General features: G+C 48.4%; 1 protein-coding gene across 2 annotated transcripts in view; it reads left to right on the top strand.

The window, feature by feature from the left end:
* The window catches only part of cacnb2a (calcium channel, voltage-dependent, beta 2a), a 42538-nt gene extending 28050 nt beyond the window's left edge, over window positions 1-14488 (top strand). For both annotated transcript variants that reach the window (XM_076158078.1, XM_076158080.1), the window contains 12 exons: window positions 2479-2598; window positions 6400-6522; window positions 6630-6766; window positions 6853-6929; window positions 7179-7312; window positions 9086-9166; window positions 9275-9333; window positions 9934-10043; window positions 11221-11372; window positions 11954-12049; window positions 12663-12845; window positions 13501-14488. In XM_076158078.1, coding sequence (XP_076014193.1) covers window positions 2479-2598; window positions 6400-6522; window positions 6630-6766; window positions 6853-6929; window positions 7179-7312; window positions 9086-9166; window positions 9275-9333; window positions 9934-10043; window positions 11221-11372; window positions 11954-12049; window positions 12663-12845; window positions 13501-14283 — 2055 coding nt within the window. In that variant the 3' untranslated portion in view covers window positions 14284-14488. The remainder of the gene's footprint in view (window positions 1-2478; window positions 2599-6399; window positions 6523-6629; window positions 6767-6852; window positions 6930-7178; window positions 7313-9085; window positions 9167-9274; window positions 9334-9933; window positions 10044-11220; window positions 11373-11953; window positions 12050-12662; window positions 12846-13500) is intronic.
* Window positions 14489-16401: the final 1913 nt, after the last annotated feature.

Genomic DNA, 16401 nt, shown 5'->3' on the forward strand with positions numbered 1-16401 from the left:
AGGGGAGGAGGGGTGGTTGCAGGGATGTAGAGGGTAGAGAGAGAAGCGGAATCAGTGAGGAAGAACTGGGCAGCCAGTGAGAAGGCTGAGAAAGAGGGGGGGGGGGGCATGAGAGAGAGAGAGAGAGAGAGAGAGATAGGATAGAGGTAGTGGTAGTGGTAGTGTCAGCACCTGAGAAGCAGCAGTGGCAGCTTCATTAACATCAGAAGGAGAATCGGTCACAAAACCTCCAGCCACACCGGGATCATCACAGATAAGCTGCTGTTGTTCAACGCTTGTGTGAATGCGTGGTGAGCCTCCAGCAGAAGAGGAGATGGAGCAGAACCAGCGTGCAGACTCTGACTGAGACTGGAGTAAAAACTGAGTAGGGAAAGAGACGGACACAGAGGAGGATGAGCAGCATCGCTGCCACCTGACTCATCCCTAGAGTCGGTCTCAGCACCTGCAGAGGCAGGCTGAGCACTCCCGACTATCAAGGAGACGGGCTGACAGGGAGCGAGCTGCTGAGATTATGCACGGGGCAGCGAGCCCCTGTGGATTCCCCATCTTTGGCAACAGCAGCAGGAGCAGAAGCAGTGGCTCTACAGATAGAAGCAGAGTTAGCTGTAGCTGCAGCAGCATACAGGCGACTACCTCCAAAGCTGTTTATTTATCCAGGGATCAAAGTAGCATTTACAGCCGAGGTACAACACGGCTCAGCTGCCGATGTAGCCACAGTGTTAAATGTAGCGTTAGCTCTGTCAGAAGCAGTGACACTGGTGCCCACGGCGGTCCGGTTAGTTGTAGTTCAAGCAGTAGCAGGGGGCACAGTGGCTCAGGACACTGAATGACCAGTGTGGCTGATGAAGGCCACCTGGATCCGGTTGCTGAAACGAGCCAAAGGAGGTCACGTCAAGAACTCTGATGCCTGTGTAAGGAGAGTATGTTTACATATCTACCTGTGTGAGTGTGTGTGTGTGGGAAAGAGTAGTCTGTAAAGTTTGTGTGTGCATGTGAACACCTAAATAGGAGCGATTCTGCATGTTTACTTGTAGTAGCATGTGTGTTTGACTTGCTGGGTCTCTGCTGCATTCATCAGTCTTTGGGTGGGGGTCAGGGCGGCATGCTGGCAGTGATGATGTTGTTATCTGTTATGGCTGTCAGTTTCTGGGCAAGTCTCCATATCGCCGCCCTCTGACCCACTGGGACAGTTTACTTGATCACTCCCCATCATTAGCCGTGACATGATGGAGCAACCTGGACGCACCCGGGGAAGCTCACCTGCCTTTTTAATGGGAAGAATTAGGAATGATACAGAGAGGAGAATGTAGAAGGAAATGATATCATTAGGTGGAGGAACAGCAAACTGAAATAGCATCTAAAAGAACCATGTGGTGTTTCAAGTATAGGCAGAAATACTATATTATTAAGTCAAGTCAAGCGTGATGTGATGGATAGTAAGTAGGAAATAAGGTTTGAACTAGAACTATTCATAGATGTCAGGGATGATGAGCAGCAGGCTTTCAGGTAAGATGGAGGATATACAGTAGCTATGAATAGCTGCATTATCTATTGCAACAACAGCGGTGTCAACTCGATACTTAATTCTCATAACGTAAGCGGCGAGGTGGAGAGGAACGATCCCCCCTTTTGCATGTACGCGATGGCTGGGTAATTCTAATCAGGCGTGGAGCGAGGCGGGCTATTTTTATCTCAGACGGCAGAGTGTAATGGTGCAGTGAGATGAATGAAAGTCGTTGTGTGGGCGGCATAGTAACGTGCAGGTAAGGACATGTCCCGCGCTCCTTTAAACATCATCATCTCCAAGTGTGTAGATGGAGCAAAGTCAGATGTTGTTAGCAGAAATGTTCAGAGAGGATCAGAGGTGATAATCGACCTGTTGTCCCTCAACATTCTCCCCCCAGTTTTCATCACAGAAGGGACGTAAACAAAGCTGCGAAATAGCTGCGGGGGATGTGTTGCTACAGTGGACCCTGATCTAATCCTGTCATGTGATTTCATTCGATCCCCCCCCCCCCCAAGTTATTTCTCCCCCTTGCAGTCAATTTGATGGCTAATTGCTGAGTATTGAGTATAAAAGCTAAATTAGTCATATGTAAGTATTGTTTTTATGGAGAGCTGTGATGTTTCTCATCCCAGAATGTGAGGTAGAAGCTGTTTAAGAGATCATTTTGCATTCAGTAATGACATTAATTAGTTGGGGAAAATTCCTCTGATGCGCCTGCTTGTTTCCGTGGGCAACGGCATATTCTGAGGTGAACTGAGGTGAGGCGATGATCGGAGCTTTGCAGATGGTGTGTAAATGTGCGATACACATAGGATTCTGACCTTGCAGAGCTGCCTGTCAACTAGACAACAAGGACAAAGCAAAGAAGGTTATCCTCAGCTACCCGCTGGATGCTGTGGTCCTCACTGACGACGGCCGCCGCTTGAATTCATGTCAGGGAGACTGAGGTGACACTGTTTGCATTCTTGCAGGGTTCGGCCGACTCCTACACCAGCCGTCCATCAGACTCGGATGTGTCCCTGGAGGAGGATAAGGAGGCCGTGCGCAGAGAGGCAGAGCGACAGGCTCAGGCACAACTTGACAAGGCCAAGGTATGGTACCTGCACCCATCTTCAAGTCTGCTTCTTTCCACGTCTGTCCTCTTTCCCGCTTTATGTTTGGACAACTCTGTATTGCTTTCATGTCATTTTAAATGCCTGGTTTCCTTGCATGATCCGGGATCGTTGCTTCATCAAGTCGAGTAAAACAAACTTGACGATTAGCTATTTTTGGCGTTTTGCTTTCGTCCTCTCTTTGATTTGATATGTTTGACTAATTTCAGGGAAAGATAGTGGACAGTATCTTACTACTTGTATTGTTTGGTTTCATCTGGCCGCTCAGATGAAGGCGGGGCAGTTCTAAGGCTGCAGATGTGAGGTCGGGGGGCCTCGGGGAGACGGGAGGGCCTGTCTATTCCAGATCAAGCCCTGCCTGCTCCGCTCTGCTCTGGGCCACAATTAGCAGCATGTAAACAAACACACACACACACACACACACACACACACACACACACACACACACACACACACACACACACACAGCATCAGCAGCAGAGAGAACTTGCCTCGCACACAAAGGCGCAGCAAACAACATCGCCCTCCAACCAATCACTCAAATCGCTCCCACCGTTGAAGATTGATGCCTTTGATCTGTGAGATTACGCCGCTGTCTGCTGCGTGTGTGCGTTCTCTCCCTGCATCACTCTCCAGCTCAGCCTCTAGTTCTGATTGGAGCGTGCGTCTAATGAATTGTGTGTTGTGGTGCGCTGGGTGCTTTAACCTCTATGCTTATCCATCCGCCGTAACAGACGTTTACCTCCGGCGCTCCATCACTGGGGGAGGTTTGCAGGCAGGAAGAGTGACACGTCATGGCGGCAGATTGGTGTAGTTATTTTGCGGCGTCAACCTCTCCGGCCCCGCGAATTAAAAAGATAACTGGGCTGTATAGATAGCCTGGGCATAGATTACACACATCCCCCCTCCGCTGATGTCTCACCTGACAGATTACTGGTTAAAAAACACATACCGGTCTGGCTACCAGAGAGAGAGAGGAGGGGGAGAGAGAGCGAGAGCGCTTCCTCTGACCCCCGGCTCGCTCTCTTGACTCTGAACCTTTGTGGGCTGTGACATACGCCGACTTCCTCCGTCTTTGTAAGTAGAGATTCCTCGAAGACAACATTGCACATTTGCTCTTAAAGTACTCAACCTCGCCTATAAATCAATTTACTAAAGCGTGTAAATGATCCGTTGTCTTGTAGTTCATTCTTCACCTGGCACGCTCTGCCTCGTATTCATCCAGCAGACAGAATCGTATTCATTCACGGCTTACTGGAACTGTTCACCCTATTGATTATATATTGAAAAGCCAAACCTGGTTTATATGACTGACAACCAGAATCGACCTCTCTGGAGCCAAACTGGACCATATTTTGAATTGCATGGACTAGAAATCAAGTGAAATAAGGTAAGATTGTGGCAGTTTGAGGTCAGACGTGTTCTTTCAGCTTTAATTCACCAAGGATGAAGGCGAGACAGGGACAGTTTATTTGTACGCAAGTGGAATTCAAAGTGCTTAAAGTGCAAAGTGCTTGCGAAATTGAATGCAATTAACTAAAAATGTGAATAAGAATATCAAAATATAAGAATGCCTCGCTCAGGTTCTGAATCCCAAATTAAATCAAATTCTGCATGCTCTCAGTTCGTCCTAGGCAAATGCGGCGAGCGAGCTGGAGGCTGCGCAGAATTCGTTTCAGATCGATCTAGAACATTCCAAGCTGAAACAATATGGGGATCTTGATTTATAGCACTGGACCCAGTGTGGTGTGTGCGTGTGTGTGTGTGTGTGCTAGTACTGGGGAGGCTGTGGCACGTCACGTGACGAATCAGCCTCAGCAAGGGCAAGCGTTCGCTCCCTCTGTGTAAGTACAGAGAAGAGAGGAGGAGCGGGAGGTTTGATCTGATGTCGTATTGGTGAGTGGCGCGGTTAATTGTGGCGTTCATAGCGCTGCGGTTCACAACAGCGCCCCCTGAGGGTTCTAGGTTACAGACCTCACCTCAATCGTTTGTTTCTTTCTGTTATCCTCGCTCCCATCTATATGCACGTCCGTTATCTCCCTCTCTCGCCGCCTCTCGTCCACCTCGACACAACACATCTACTCTGCGCCCCTGCCGCCCCCCCGCCCCCTCCTCCTCCTCCATCAGTCTGTCCATCCCCTTTCCCTTTTACCTCCCCTCCTCACACTCTGCCCCTCTCCTCCCTTTCTGTCTCTCTCTCTCTCTCTCTCTCCCTCGCTCACTGCAGTCAATATGGCATCCATAATGAAGGCCTGTGTTACTTTAGGAGGAGGAGAGGTTGTATGGGCTTGGTCAGGAGATGATGCGTTACCACAGTGCAAAGGTGCCATAATGTAATGATCCCGGGATGTGCATGTCCATGATTGCCCCGCGGCTCTGGAAAATGTCATTAAGCCTATAGAACTCTGGATTCCTATAGGCTATAGTCTCTATAGGCTTCTCCTGTGATGGATACATACAAGCAGAGCAGAGGGGGCTGGGCAGTCAGCGGTCCATGAGATGGCCAGATAGAACACACACACGCACACATACACACGTACATACATACATCCATACATACATACAGCATGCACTAATGGAAGTCGTACCTTCACGCAGCCACGTGACTCCAATCATGCAAACGCCAAGGACACAGCGTCCTCCCGAGTCCCAGCGGTGCACGCACTCCATTGGATGAATGTTCTCCTGAGTGGAGTGGTCACGAGTGCGCACACACACACACATACACACACACACATATCCAGCATTCGACCAGCACCTCTGGCCTGTTTGCTGTCGTCCTCGCGTGAAAAAGTGATTCCAGGAGGATTTCACTAATGCATTGTATCCATAATCCCTCATATTTGATCCTGGTCGGGTTGCACCTGTTGTATTTCAAAGCGAACTAGCGCCGATGAACGAGAGGAGTCCTGAGCCTGACAAATCCTATCAATCGCACTTTAATGTCGAGGCGGTGACAGTTGGAGGTAAATTGGAAACTACTAGAAAGTACTCGTATTAATATTCTGTTATGTAATCTAATTTCTTCTCTTCTATGTGGGGAATGACTTTAAGCTGCATCCCTGTGTGTGTCCAGTTAGACTTTCAGATGAGTCACATTGTCACATACGCAGAGAAAATATAATCTGCTGGAGTGTTTTGATGTCGCCAACTGTTGCCGCCACTCCAGGCTGTAAGATCGTGTCCAAAAAGCTTTTTATGTAATTCCCTCAAGGATCCTCCTGATGTGGATGCAGTCATGTAACACCAACACAGATTGTAAGCATAGAGGTTTTTGGTGAAAGTGTGTTTCTCCTCTTCGGTGTGACCTTTATCAAATCCCACGGAATGTAGTGCCTCTCTGATGTGCCATTTCTGCGCAAAAGTATCCGTCATGTGATACGACGGTCCCACCTGGAGCTGCGGCGGCGCTGGAAATCTGTCATTAGCTCCTCGCATCATCTTGATAAACCGGCTGCTTGTCCCAGAGAGGAAGGTCAGAGGGGAAGCTGATGGGCCAGTATTGATCCTTCACTGTAACGACTGTGCGATTCATTTATGATGCATTTACACGAGTGCGGTTTGTATTGCTCATAAGCAAACACACACACGCGTCCTGTTTTACTATCCAGCCTCTGCCTTGTGGTGGTAATTGCGTCCAAACAGGCTGCATTATTTCTGAATTCTAATACAAATGTTTATCTTCTAGATCTCGTAGTGTGAGAGCAGCAATTGCCTCTTCAGCACGATCTGACATTTTGTTTATCTCCCTCCATTGTATCTGCCCCCCCTCCCCGGCAGACCAAACCAGTTGCGTTCGCTGTCCGCACAAATGTCAACTACAGCCCCAGTCACGATGACGACGTCCCCGTGCCGGGCATGGCCGTCTCGTTTGAGGCCAAAGACTTCCTCCACGTCAAAGAGGTGAGAGTGGCCGGTGTGATATGTTCCCCGGGAAACTGATGCAGAGGGAAATGAGAGGGTTGAGAGAAGGCCGGAGGTGATTACTAATCGAATCTGAATTTGTGCAGAAATTCAACAATGACTGGTGGATAGGACGCCTGGTGAAGGAAAGCTGTGACATCGGTTTCATCCCCAGTCCTGTGAAGCTTGAAAACACTCGTATCCTCCAGGAGCAGAGAGCCAAACAGGGCAAATTCTACTCCAGGTAAACCAAACAGCAAGGGGTCGTATGAAGCTAAAGCAGATGTTTTTAGAACTTCTCACACACTCTCTCTCTCCCTCTCATTTTAGTAAATTGGGAGCAATCTCATCCTCCAGTTTGGGTGAATTGGCTCCTAACTCGCGGAAATCTACTCCTCCTTCTTCTGGTAAGTATTTGATGGGCCACTTGCAAAGCTCGTGTATACTTTTCCAACCTCTTAATCAACCTTGAATCACTCATTGTGAGTTTAAGGTAAGATGTGTGGATCTGCAGTCGAATTAACATTTTTTTCTTGTCAGATTCATGTGTTTTTAAATGTTTCCTATGATTTTGTTCTGTGTGTACATTGAATTCATGTCCCCCTTACCTGTAACCTCCTCTGTATGACGGTAGTCTCGTCTGTCTGTGTGCGTAGCCATTGACATAGACGCCACAGGCCTAGACCCTGAGGACAATGAGCTTCCGGCCAACCTGCGCTGCCCTAAAGCCAGTCCAAACACTGTCACGTCACCCCTAGCAAAAGAGAAACGAATGCCCTTTTTTAAGAAGGTAAACTCGGGAGGGATCGGCGTCGGCCCGATCCTCTTCCTCTCTTGTCTGTCCGCACAGCTCTGTAAACACACTTGCCTGCGGCTCCACGGCATCACCCAGCGCCCGTTCTGTTCCTGTCCACTCGTACCACTCGTCCCTTCGGCGTGCACGCAGCCATTAGCATGCATGCCTGTTCTTAACCTTTCTCTCTCTCCTCTTCCGTCTCACCTTAGCTAAGCAGAGGCTGAAGTCGGTAAGTCGGGCGGGGGGATGGGGACGGCCTACCTGTCTGGGCTGAATGGAGATTCATCCCTTTACTGACTGTACCCTCTATTCGCTCCTCCTGTATTTGCTTTTGTGTTTGTGTGTTTGTAATCCTGATGCAGTGGGATCTCAGCGTGTCCAGTTTAAGAAGACTAAAATCGTCGCATACATTTAAACTACTATGCAAACTATAATGAGCTATCAGCACCTTAGTAATATAGACTTACCCTTCTCTCATTCATAACTTTTGCTCACTATCGATCAGTGCCGTTTCCCATGGTGATATTAACCAAGTAACCCTAGGATGAACTTGTGTTTTCCAGCGAAACCACATTGTCCGCTAATGCGCCGATGTTAGTCAGCAGTTGCGTGTAGCTTTCCCCAGTTCCCACAACGTCCCCGGGGAGGAGGAGAGTCTGATGACGCCAGCACAGCGTTACGCATAAGTGCGGAGAACCGTTTAGGGGTGGGGGGAGGGGAGGTGGTGGGGCGATGCGTGGCCACGTGACACACACACAGATACACATACGTCTTGAAGACAGAGACGGCACCTTTAGCGTTATCTGAGGAGCAAGTAAGACAACATGGAGACATAAAATAGTCTGGATGCAGTAATCAGTCTTTTTATTTAGTAGTAAGAGCCAAGAATCCCCATCTGTCTGCTCTCCTCCTCGCCACACTCTCCAACAGAGTTGAGAGAGAGTGAGAGTGAGAGAGAGAGAGAGAATGCTTTCATTTTCCTCCAGCACTTTGGCAGAACCACACACACCCTTCAAACCTGCCGCTCTGCCAGACCCCTGGGACGCTCTGAGCAACTTCAGGTTCCCTGTCTCTCTGTCAAGTTGTACACAGAAATGAAAGCACAGAAGAAGAAGAAAAAACATATAAATCCAAATGAGCCTTTCCAAAACTATTAATAAAACAGGCATCTACTCTGGAAATCTAAATGCGTTGCCGCAGCAAAGAGAGTGTATCTGTATCAAAGTGCTGCATCTTGCGCTTGACATTTTATGGCGAGGACACAAACTGAGCTCCCACTTTGTCTTGGCGGTTGCGTAATTACGTCTCTGCCTGTCTCCTAACGTTTGTGTGTGTGTGTGTTTTCAGTGGTAGCTAACCGTCAAACCTGTTCTAGCATTAGCTTCTTTTCCGCTAACCCCTCCTGCTCCGTTTTCTCCTCCTTCTTTACACCAGAATCATGAAATGAGAATTTATCTGGAGGCTTAACAGCAACACTCAGTCACCGAGTACTGTAGCTTACTGTAAAGTACTTCGAAACTCAAAACACGGCAGAACTGTTAGTATTTGTGAAGTAAACTGCCAAAACAGTGATCAATCAAAGTGGCTTTGTGTTGTGTTGAGCCGGCAGAGAGGTCTCGTTTGATGGTTCATAATGTTCCAATGCTTTTAAATTGTCTCGTTCCTTGTTGCTCCCAAACCCTTCCAGTGATTTGTGATGGCAACTGTTACTTTGTCTCCATAAATGTATGTGTAACTGCTCTTCTTCTTCTCCTCCTTCTCTGTAAGACGGAACACATTCCTCCGTACGATGTTGTGCCTTCCATGCGGCCCGTGGTCCTGGTTGGACCATCACTGAAGGGCTACGAGGTGAAGAGACACCGTCAGAACCCCCGACATCCCTCGTTTCACACATACACACACCGCTTTTGTTGTTGTTGCACGTCTGCATTCATTGTCTCTTCATTGTGTCCACAGGTGACAGACATGATGCAAAAAGCACTGTTTGACTTCCTGAAACACAGATTCGAGGGACGGTAAGCTTCCCCCCCTGACCTTTGAATCCCAGCTCTCATCCTTCTTTCCTCCCTCATTCCTCCCCTCTCCGCCGCGTCCTATAGACTGGTATTTATCTGTCCCCGGAGCTTTGCCGAGGGAGTGTGTAACAAAGTTTGTTTGGCCTGGAGATGTGCGGCGCTGCTTTAAATAGGCCCTCTCCATGTCCTTAATAGGCTATACTGGGCCGTCGAGCAGCACAGGATTCTCCTCACTCAATGTTAAGTCCCGTGTTTGGTCGCTCGCTCTCCCGTCCCGCCATCCAGAGCTGAGAGGCCCTTAAGTTACACAACACTCAGACCCACTCGGGCCATCAGTAGCTGCAGTGAATTTAGTTAATTCCCTTTTTGATCCGCCGGTATCAAATTTGTTAATGCGATTTACCAAATCCACACCTCTGCCAGCCTAGATTCTGTTTACTCTTTAACGCTCAGCCCTGCTCTTATTATTCATTTTGGATACATTTGAACCTTTTTACCTTTGCTCCTCCTGTATTTTCGTCTCACATTGATTTAAGGATTAAATGGCGTCCTTCCAGTCTAGATTTGTCTAACCGATAATCTCTCTCCCCCCCATGTCAGAATATCAATCACTCGGGTCACAGCGGACATCTCTCTTGCCAAACGCTCCGTTCTCAACAATCCCAGCAAGCACGCCATCATCGAGCGCTCCAACACACGCTCAAACTTGGGTAAGTTGTTCTTGAAATTACCGCAGCGTCTGGGAACATCTGGTGTTTTGATTCATAATGTTTTCAAGGAGACCAACTGATGTGGAAAAGGAAGGAAACGATTAAAGGAACTCTTGACAATGGTAATGGTCGTCCTGGAGGCCTGGAGTGGCCTTGGTGGGTTTCTTCTGTCTGGAATGAAAGATAGCGTAAATGGAAGCGTGCCTCGATGGCGAGTTCAAGCAACCTCTCTGATTCGAGCGGGGGTTGATTGGGGTTCAGATGTGATTAGAGCCAAACAAATTCCTGAGTCAAACGGAGGCGACGACGCTAATCTTCGCTGTGTATCGCAGCAGACGGAGCTGCGACCACAGCATTGCTGTCTGAGTAAGAAGTCCCAGAATAAATCCATGAACTACCATGAAAAGCATTCGCTGGAAGCAGAAGGCGGATTCTGTTTCATTTTTTATGAATAAGCTAAGCTACCGCACGATACTAGACGAGTCGGCCTCGTTCTTTTTCAAGGCCAAGCCGCTGTCCCAGAAAAAAAACCCTGAACTCAGAACCTCCAAGGCAACAACACCAACACGTCCCAAAGCTCTTTGCCCAAAGGCAGAACTACTTGGAATCTATTAAGTCCTCACTGGCCAACAAATATCAATCTTAACGACAATCTTGGCACCCCTGAGTGTCAGATGCTTGCTTTTTCTTCAAACAGATGAAACACAACAAAAAGGATGAGATGGCCGCATTCATTTCTCAACCGACTTTCTCTCTTTCGAGCATTTCTCCCTTGGAAACGAAGTAAAACTACCTCACTCACCCCGCGGGCATATTTTAGAAGTAAAGTAAGAATTCTTGACTCGGTCCAAGACGCTCTGAAGAGTTTGCCGGGCGGTAATTGTTTTCCCCTGTAGCCATCTTATCAGTTTAGCTTAGACGTGACTGTGAAAGTCATTAAAGGGGATGCAGGGATTGATTCTCAGTCGAGGGTTTACGCAACAATCTGCTGGTTAGGGGTGTGGCTCCTTGTTCCCTCTTTAAGCCACGCCCCCTACAGCAACGAGTTAAGTCCGTCTGACAAGAAGGAAAAGTAGTCGAGCATTAAATCCCTCTGTTGTCCATGTAATCAATCCTCTGATTATTGGTCCTTACTGCATTTACTGAAAGGTGTGTGATCTCCTCTCTCCTTGATCAGCCGAGGTCCAGAGCGAGATCGAGCGGATCTTTGAGCTGGCACGGACGCTGCAGCTGGTGGTCCTGGACGCCGACACGATAAACCAACCGTCGCAGCTGGGGAAGACGTCCCTCGCCCCCATCATCGTCTACGTCAAGATCACGTCTCCCAAGGCCAGTTCCACAAGCAAAATATGCCTTTGATCTGAAACAGAATATTCTCGAAAGGAGTCTCTAACTCCACTGTTGGACCAATGTATTCCGGTGATCTGGGACACCGATGAATATAGCTCTGTCAAACCTGCTGCCATCTGCTGTACCGCGGAGCTCAGAGAGATGAAAGTGCTTTTACAAATTCGGGCCAAGCATCTCCTGCCCTGGATCCTGGCCAGCACATTTGGCTGCGTTAGGACTGACAAAGCTAGGAAAATTGCTGAGAATTGCTTTTTAAGTATGAAAAACGGCATTGGTTTTACTTCAACACAGGTTCCTTTAAAAGTGGTTATTTCCATATGTTTTCATTTTACAGTAACAAGTATTGAGTTAAAGTTTAAACTGCTATTTAATCTATTTATGATCGAGAGATTCTGATTCCAGTCGTGTTTGCAGATGGAAAATGGGCGAAGGCTCTACAGTAGTGCCTCCTACTGGCCATAAGTGTTTGTGTCAGGTGTTTGGATTTGGATTCCATGTATTTCCGTTGATGGTAGCGTGAAGCTGTAACCCGTTTGGTTTGCTCTCTTTCTGTCCTTTAGGTGCTGCAGAGGCTCATCAAGTCCAGAGGAAAGTCTCAGGCCAAACACCTCAATGTCCAGATGGTGGCAGCCGACAAACTGGCTCAGTGCCCGACCGTGAGTTTCCAAATCACCGGCCACTTGATTTTTAGTTTTAAAGTAAATTGGAGACATGTGACCGAGGGTTTGGGTTCATTCATTTTTGAGGTCAGATATGCAAAAGCTCCATTTCTGCTGTGTGTAATCTGCTTAGTTATTAATGAAGAAAAGCCAAGGCTCATTTGAATCAGATAGCAGTTTAGATCTTCAGGGGAATTACAGTTTAAAAGTCAACTTGTCTCAGTAGTTTGAGTTACTTTCAATACAAAAGCTTGACTGATAAGTTCTGAGCCTGACACAAGTTATAATGTAATATAATCAATTTGTTTTACATTAACTGCATAAATTTGACTTTGGCTAATATGCTGTTATTAATTATCTGCTGGCTGCCATCCATCATTCTGGCTCTGAGCTGGTTCAGTAGACTCTCTGCTCACCTTGCTTGGCACCATCAGAGGCGTCATCCTAGACACAAGCTTTGTTTGCAAAAAGGTGTCAAGTTTGCAGCAGATTCTGTCAAAGTATAAATAAATACAGCGCCTGAGTTCAGATCTTTCCAGGCTCACAACATTATTTTTAGACACAGTCTTGTCATCTTCATGTTGATTTCTTTATCCTCTCCCTTTCTCAGGAGATGTTTGACATCATCCTGGATGAGAACCAGCTGGAGGACGCATGTGAGCATATGGCGGATTACCTGGAGGCCTACTGGAAAAGCACTCACCCCGCCAGCTCAAACCCCCCCAACCCGCTGCTCACAAAGCTGGCCACAGCTACTCTGCCCTCCAGCCCGGTCCCAGTGTCCAGCATGCAGGTACAAGCGCTCACCAAACTCAGAACCAATGAGCACAGGCCAAGCACTGAGATGGGATGTAGATGAGGAGAGATGATGCATGAAATCCTCACACAATTGTTTTCACTCTGACCTTTATTATTGCTGCCTCAACAGTAACAAATATCACATTAAAGATGCAATGTATCACAGAACATCACAACATCATTAGTTACAGTGCCGCTGTTTGCTGTGGGTCATTTCAGTGAATTTCACAAGTATGTAAACATTGTTTTATCCCTCATCTCTACCCTCTCTCCATCCATCGCTGTCACTATGGGACACGTAAGACTGAAAATGAGGAAATTGCTGATTCTGCTCAGGAGGACTGAGCTTGATGTGTGATTATTTGTGTGGTGAGTGGGAACAGAAGTTTGGAGACATCCGGGTGTCTGCTGTGGTCCTGGACGCAAAAAAATGTGAAAACGGCCAATCCAAACAATTCTGCGTTTAAAGGACCTTGAATCCTCCAGGACCACCCTCCAGGTTGACAGTCTACACCAGTTTGTGTTTGGGTTTGATGGTTTTGCGAGTGCCTACATGCAGTATGCACCAATAAGGATGTGTGTGTGTGTGTTTGCAGTGCATCTTGTTGGTTTGTGCGTCTCCACTGACTGCTGTGTGTTCCTAACCTCAGGGGAGCGGAGCAGAGCAGAAGAGAGATAAAGCCATAGTGGAGCGAAAAGGCTCCAAAGAGGACCACCATCATCACCGACACCACCACCATCATCACAACCACCAGAACCAAGACCAGGCTGACCCCGAACCCGAGGAAGAGGCTGATGAAGAGGGCAACGAGGAGGAGAGGCCTCTGAGGACGGAGGCCTCCAGGAGACCCCAGCATCCACACCACCGTTCATCCAGGACTGAGCACCACAACCATCATCATCACCACCATCACCACAGCAGCCGGGCCAGGGGTCTGTCCCGGCAGGAGACTTTGGACTCAGAGACCCCCGAGAGCAGAGAAAGTCGGGAGAGCAAGGACTCGGCCTATATCGAGCCGCGAGCCCAACTCCTCCGCCAGGACGAGGAAGAGGAGGAGGAGGAGGAGCAGGAGGAGGAGGAGGAGGAGGAGGAGGATGAAGAGGAGGACCCCCAACAGCAACATCATTACGAGCCTCCTCCACACCGGGACCACAACCACCATCACCACCACCACCATCACCGCGGCGGGGGTGGCGGCGGCGGCGGCGGCGAGGACACCAGCCACGGCGCGGGACACCACCGCTCCAAAGAGCGCGAGCAGGACCACAACGAGCGGAACAAGCAGCGCTCGCACCACCATCACCGGCCCGCACGGGACCACCACCATCACTACTACGACCGGGACAGGGACAGGGACCGAGAGGGGGAGGTGGCCCCCAAAAAGCGGGGAGATACGGGGGACTGGAGCAGAGACTCCTACATCCACCAGTGACTGACCAAAACACACACAGACACACACACACTCAGAAACTCACTCGGGCTCTCCTCCTCCTCCTCCTCTTCCTCATCTGTCCTCCCATCGTGCTGCTAAAACCTCGACACCACAGCGTCCTATTTATGTACACTTCCTCTGTCGGTGCCGCCGCCGCCTCTTTTTCGGCGGCCGGAGTTTTTTGATGACATAGATATTAATATAAATATATACTGTATGTGTGTGTATCTATGCATAGACGTGGCCGTTTATGCGTGGATATGCATGAATATTCTCAAATATGCATATTTTAAGCCAGTGTTTGATAAAGCATGACACTAAACGCAGATTTTTATTTTTCTCTGTACCGGGCTGTGCTTTCTGTGATGAAGCATTTTTTTTAATTTCTCAATTTTTGGGGGGGTTTTTCGCTTGCTGCCACTCGAGTCGTTCCCGTTCCGTTCAGACCGCCGCCTGGGGCTCGAGATCTCCGTTCCGTTCCAAATTCAGTCGCTTGGTTAGTTTGTAAGTTCCATCCCGGTTTTTGTACTTTTACCGTTTTGGTTCTCGGTGGTTTTCAAACATTGGGTTGCGACCTGTTTCTGCCTCCCGGGAGGTGCACCTTAGTCTTGCCTTACAAGACCGAAAACAAAAGAGTTCTACAATAACTTCCTGTCTTACATGCAGTACAATTCTTTCTATGGGTCCAGAAACATTTTGTAACATTGATACACTCGTTTATTCTGCACTTTTACTGACTCCCATCGGTTTCGAGTAAACAAACGTTTGATATGAAATTGCTACTTATTGTACGTGAAAACTCATCTTTTTCCACGCCCGATCCCTTTTTCTAACAAATGTTTTACTTCTTCCCCCCCCCCCCGCCTTCATCGGATGAAGAACGTTTCATTGTCGGGATGTTCTTCAGTACGTCCGCGTCAACGGAAACCAACCCCAAAATGTTTACCGGATGAAGCCAATTTATACTTTCTGACATTTTCACGTTAGTTATCGGCCAATAGGTGTCAACGTTAAACAACAATCCCCTAATAATGGAGCACGATCTTATGGTTTAATGACGAGCAACGGTGCTTAGGAGAACGATAAGGAGCCTCTGACAGTTAAGGGGGCCGCAATGTGCAATTGTAGATCAATGATGATGTTCAACCGATCGCGTATGGATCCATGAATTGATCTTAGATTCTAGAAGCAGTCCATGCACTCTACCCTTTGTTTACATCACCACCAAACCTGCCATTTTGTTTAGTTTTGACCTGACTGTCGTACTTACAGAAACAAACTGCATTTCTAAGCTACTTTGGTGGCGCTACAGGTTTTTAACGGTGTACATGTGTATGTACAAGAATGCATAGAGAATAAAATTGGCAGCAAAGGACCAACGGTGAGGACGAGGGCTTTGTTGTCTGCTTTGTCGCGTCGTCACCCACACAGGAGGAGGACGCCAAACCGAAAAAAGCTCAAACTGCCCCAAAAAACTGCGGTAGACTTGCCGGGCCTGCCTGAGTCGCCATGACAACGTCGGAGTAATGGACAATGGAGAGGCGACGGATCTAAACTGGGAGGCTGCTATTTCCTGTATCTCTGCGTAGACGCTCCCAAAATAGCAGCACGCGCCCCCCAAAGTCAGAGACCTGCAGCTATTTCAACCAAGCGTGCCGGGGCTTTCATTCTGCTGGCATTCAGCCTCTCAGAGTCCGGGGCCGGAGAGCCACGGGCAGCGTCCACGTTAATTCAATTACTCTTGATTTAATCGACACCAAGAATTCAATTTCCACCGACTGCTGCTGTGTAGTTTTGGCGAGTAAACGGATGAGGGAGCGGTTAAGGAGCGCACCAACCCGGTTACTAAGGACCTCGGCTCAGATGGAGACGCGCTGCCGTTGTCCCTCTCTCACAAACAGCAGCAGTTGTGTAAAGCTCCTAAATTGTTAATACCTCTCCTGACCTCTTTCTGCACGCTACTTCCTCATCTGCTCCGGGATCCAGCCAATCAACTGTCGCCATGGTAGCTGTGTCGTCACTGTTGTTATGGCGACGCTAGCAGTGCTGCATTTGCCAGTACTCATTCAGTCTCCGTCCCCACGTGCTCCCCCTCCCTCCCTCCCTCTCCCTCCCTGA

The sequence above is a fragment of the Genypterus blacodes genome, unplaced genomic scaffold, assembly GCF_046128005.1.
Source record: "Genypterus blacodes isolate CSIRO-AG114 ecotype Tasmania unplaced genomic scaffold, CSIRO-AGI_Gbla_v1 ptg000076l_1, whole genome shotgun sequence".
NCBI lineage: Eukaryota > Metazoa > Chordata > Actinopteri > Ophidiiformes > Ophidiidae > Genypterus > Genypterus blacodes.